At 36.6% G+C, this 4,388-nt stretch overlaps 1 protein-coding gene across 1 annotated transcript; it reads left to right on the top strand.

Annotated features, from left to right (window-relative positions):
- The first annotated feature begins 2,366 nt into the window (after nt 1-2,366).
- LOC110780666 (uncharacterized) lies at nt 2,367-4,013 on the top strand. The gene is made up of 2 exons (XM_021985008.2): nt 2,367-3,366; nt 3,412-4,013. Exons 1-2 carry the CDS (start codon nt 2,367-2,369, stop codon nt 4,011-4,013), a joined length of 1,602 nt encoding a protein of 533 aa, XP_021840700.2.
- The last annotated feature ends 375 nt before the right edge of the window (nt 4,014-4,388 follow it).

The raw sequence follows: 4,388 nt of genomic DNA, 5'->3' as shown, positions 1-4,388 counted from the left end.
AGAGAAATCCCTTCATGCTGATGACTGTTGTTGCAGAGCCAATAGCGACGCCGCAGGAGATAAAATATCCCCAAAACCACCGTCTCCAACATTCTGGGTATTCACAATTATTGGCGCCAACACCTCCCTTTCCTATTCAAGGTCCTCCAGGATTCTCGCAGATGGTCCAGTAGCTTGTGTGTCACTTCCATTCTTATCGAGGTTCGAATTTGTTGCCTTCATCCGAGCTCTAGCTTTCCTTGCCATGGCGTCACTGCTAAGCAGGAGAGAAAAACTAGAGAGAGAAACGCGCGCCTGGTAGGTTTTGATAATTATGCTAATTGTTATGTGGCAATTAATTTGGATTCTTGGCTTTATGGTTTTTCCGCATGAAATATATGTTTTATACTTGTCATAACCTAACAGTGGTATCACGAGCCTCTAATTATTTCCATAATAAATTATAGTTAACATGGTTAAATTTTATAAATTTGCAATGAATTAAAGGGGTGATTAATTTCGATTTTTTGTAATTAATTGCAAATTCGTGCGATTATTTAATTATATGTTCGCAGAATTTTCGGCAGTTTAGTCAATAATGGTCGGAATCGTATAATTTTATAGTGAATTTCGCATGTAAACGACGTTTTAAAATTTTGACTAAAATCAAAGATTTGATGCCGAACCCAGAATTCCCAAATTCGAAGCCTAACTATGACTTTTCGGAGGTTTTAGTTTTTCGAACGCAAAATTTGTAATTTTTAAGATGTTAAATTAAATATTTGCGATTCTTGTTTGTAAATCTTGAATCTATGATTGACCTACTGTATATGTTTAACAATTTTAATGCCTAAGATTGTTAATTATACAACCTAATTTTTAATTGTAATTAATTTGTTGAAATTCGAATAATTTAGAATTTGATTTGATATAATTTAGAATTTGATTTGATTTTCCTAATTAATTAGCAATTTAATTAGGAATACATGATTAAAAACCACCATAAAATTTGTTAAAATTGAAAAGTTTTAAATTTTTTATGACCTAGATTTGAATCCATGAAAATAAACTTGATCAGAAATTAATTTGAATAATAAATTTTTGATTTTTCGCCCTAAATTTATGAAATTAATATGATTTATTAATTCGTCTATAAATTTAAATTATAAAGTTTTGATTTTTTATGAAATCCGCTCACGAATCTTGCACGCACAAAGCAATGGACGCTAAGTGTTACCCTTAAGGGGTGTTGTATAGTGCGGGCATGCGACGACGAGAAAAGGAGCTCGTCGCCCATGCTGTATGAATGCACCGAGCAAGCGCGTGGCACGAGAGCACAAGGCAGCAGCACTGCCTTGCGTCAAGTGCTGCGACGAGTGGGCGGATGGGGCGAGAGGCAAGGCATCAAGCGAGCAAGCAGGCTGCGCCCGCGGGCAGCGAGGGATGCCTCGCCACAGCGAGCGAGCTGTTGCTGCGCGTAGGCGTGGCTCGGCTTGCTGTGTCTACGCGTGGCTGCTCATTCCTTGCTATGCGATCAATCGAGTGGGGCGTTGCTGCTACGTGGACTCGACGGGGCATGGGCGCGAGCCCATGGCCTCGTCTTGACCCGATTGGTTCGTTTTAATTTAATTTTGATTTTTAGTTGGAAAAACGATTTTAATTAAATTTAAAACTCGTAATTTAATTTTTTTCTCGGAATTTAATTTTGAATAATTTAATTATTATAAATTTTATTTATACTAATTATTTTACTAAAATTAAAACCTTGATTAAATTTAAATTAATTAATTTAATTCAACGAAAATAAATTAAAGGATTTAAATAATACTCCCTCCATTTCTAAATGTTGTATCCATTTGGAATCTTGGGGGGTTTTTAAGAAAAATAGAATCTTGGTTTGTATGGGTATAAGTGTAATGATTGGGTGTAAGAGAAATGATTGTGTGTAAGAATGTGTAAGTGATTCTTTTTTAAAGATTAAAGTAAGGAGAGAGAAAATATTAAAGAATTATGGGAAAGGGGATATTTTCAATTAATTAATCAAAAATCAGAAAAAATCTGATTGAAGTGGGGACCAAAGTACATGTGTTGGATTTATTTCATCCAATGAGAGTTAAGCAACCAAATAAAAAACGGAGGGAAGACTTCCCAAATTGGGAAAGTCCACTTCCCTTTTTACACTTCCCTCCAAAAACAGAATTTCAGCCAAAAGTTTTCCCTCCAAACTTTTTCCCTCCAAACTTTCTACATTTACCACACACCCTTTATAAATAAGGGTCAATTTCTACCAAAAAACCCTCATAAATTCCAACTGTTTTAATATCAGTTACAACAACAAAAAACCAAAGGCAATAAATGCACTATAATTTATCAGCAAGGGGACATTAATGGCTTCAGATCAAGAGGAGGACGAGTTCCTCGGTTTTTCCGATGATGAAGGAGACGGCACGAACTCTGATTCAGATTATGATGATGATGAGGCAACCCAAAATGCTGAAAGTGAAGTAAATGCTCATCAAATAGGGGACTTTGAGCAAAATCAACAATTGCCAGATCTTAATGAAGTGGGACAAGAATATGCACAAGAATGTGAAGTGGGACCACAGCATACATCTGGTATATCAGATAACCACTCAGTTCCATTTTTGTTTGATTTGAACATGCCAACACAACAAGAGTTCCCACCATCTCCAATTCATCAAACAGAAACAGATCAAAATCATCATAAGCCTAGAACCCCAAGGATTAACAACGAATTAAGGTTGGAAATCTTGTTGTTCCTTCTCTTAAGAAAAGAAAAGCATTCAGATGAACTCATTCATGGGACAAATAGACAGGCTGTTATAATGTTTGGTTACACAAGGAAGACAATTAGACTAATATGGCAGAGAGCATTGGCACATAAGGCAACCATGGATTCGTATTTCTATGATAGCAAATATCACAACTGTGGGAGGAAGAGAATTCAAGTAACATATGAGTCTATAGCCTCCATAGGCATGGGGGATAGAACAACCATTATTGATCTAGCAAGGATGCTCAATTTGAGTCCCACAACAGTTTGGAGAATGGTGAAAAGAAAACAGATAAAACCACATTCAAGTCCCTTGAATCCAGGCATTTCAGAAGAATGCAAGATGGCAAGGATGAAGTGGGTACTTGGTCTCTTAATGGACTACTCAATACCAAATGATCCCACATATTACAGCATGTATGATTTCATTCACATCGATGAGAAATGGTTCTATCTTACACAAAAAAGTCAAAGAGTTTATTTAGCAAACAATGAACCATTTCCACACAGGAAGGGAAAATCAAGAACTAAGATTCCAAAGTTCATGTTTATGGCAGCAGTAGCAAGGCCAAGGTGGGGACAAGATGGGCAGTGTGAGTAGGATGGGAAACTTGGTATATTTCCATTCACAGATGCAGTGGCAGCAAAGAGAACATCCAAAAACAGAGTGAAGGGGACAATTGAGACTAAACCAATCAAGTCAGTGAATCAGATTGCAACTAGGGCCATGCTAATCAACTACCTAATCCCAGCAATTAAAGATAAATGGCCACCACATGAGGGGGAAAAGGTGATATACATCATTCAAGACAATGCAAAGGCACACATTTTGCAAAATGATCAAGAATGGCAGCAACATTACAAGCAAGATGGCTTTACATTGATATTGACTCAGCAGCCAACAAACAGTCCAGATTGTAACATACTAGGCTTGGGGTTCTTTAGGTCAATTCAATCACTAATGCACAAAAAGATGCCTAAAACAGTTGAAGATTTAAGTGGTGCTGTGACTGAGGCATATAATGAACTGCATGCAAAGACTCTATCTAATGTGTGGATGTCACTTCAATATGTTGGAAATGAAATTTTGAAACACAAGGGGGACAACAACTACCAACTTCCACACAACAAGAAAAAGATTTTAGAAGATGAGGGGAATCTGCCAGAACAAGTTAAGGCCCCAAGGTGGGCTGTGAATGAATGCAAACAACTTGTTGATGAATGGAGAGCAAATCAGTGAAGTATAGAGCAAGAACGAGAGATTACTTTTTGTGTTTTGGGAACATGTTTTAAAAGTTACAAGAACAAACAGAATGTCACTTTTGTAAGCTTGAATGAAAGCATCACATGTATTTAAAACATTTTGGAAGCAACATATCAACTAGAAGAATGAATGAATCAATTTATTGTTGTTAATCTTTAGTTTTTGTTCATCATACTCACATATTTGTAGTTATTCATGTACATGGCATAATAACATATGATTTCAGGATAAGTCAAAATCATAAGGGAACATGTACATGAAAGCAATAACATGGCAGCATTGCACAAGGCAACAATGCACAAGGCAACATGATCAAGACATCATGAACAAGGCAACAATAACTAGGCAGCA

Source organism: Spinacia oleracea, chromosome 4 (genome assembly GCF_020520425.1).
Source record: "Spinacia oleracea cultivar Varoflay chromosome 4, BTI_SOV_V1, whole genome shotgun sequence".
In the NCBI taxonomy this organism is placed as follows: Eukaryota; Viridiplantae; Streptophyta; class Magnoliopsida; order Caryophyllales; family Amaranthaceae; genus Spinacia; species Spinacia oleracea.
The sequence above is the reverse complement of the archived record's forward strand: the minus strand, read 5'-3'. Positions and strand labels throughout refer to the sequence as shown.

Bases quoted from the DNA above. Each gene is read 5' to 3' on its own strand.
- LOC110780666 (XM_021985008.2), top strand. From the start codon at position 2,367: ATGGCTTCAGATCAAGAGGAGGACGAGTTCCTCGGTTTTTCCGATGAT. The intron at 3,367-3,411 runs GTGAGTAGGATG...TCACAGATGCAG, and splicing joins GTGGGGACAAGATGGGCAGT to TGGCAGCAAAGAGAACATCC.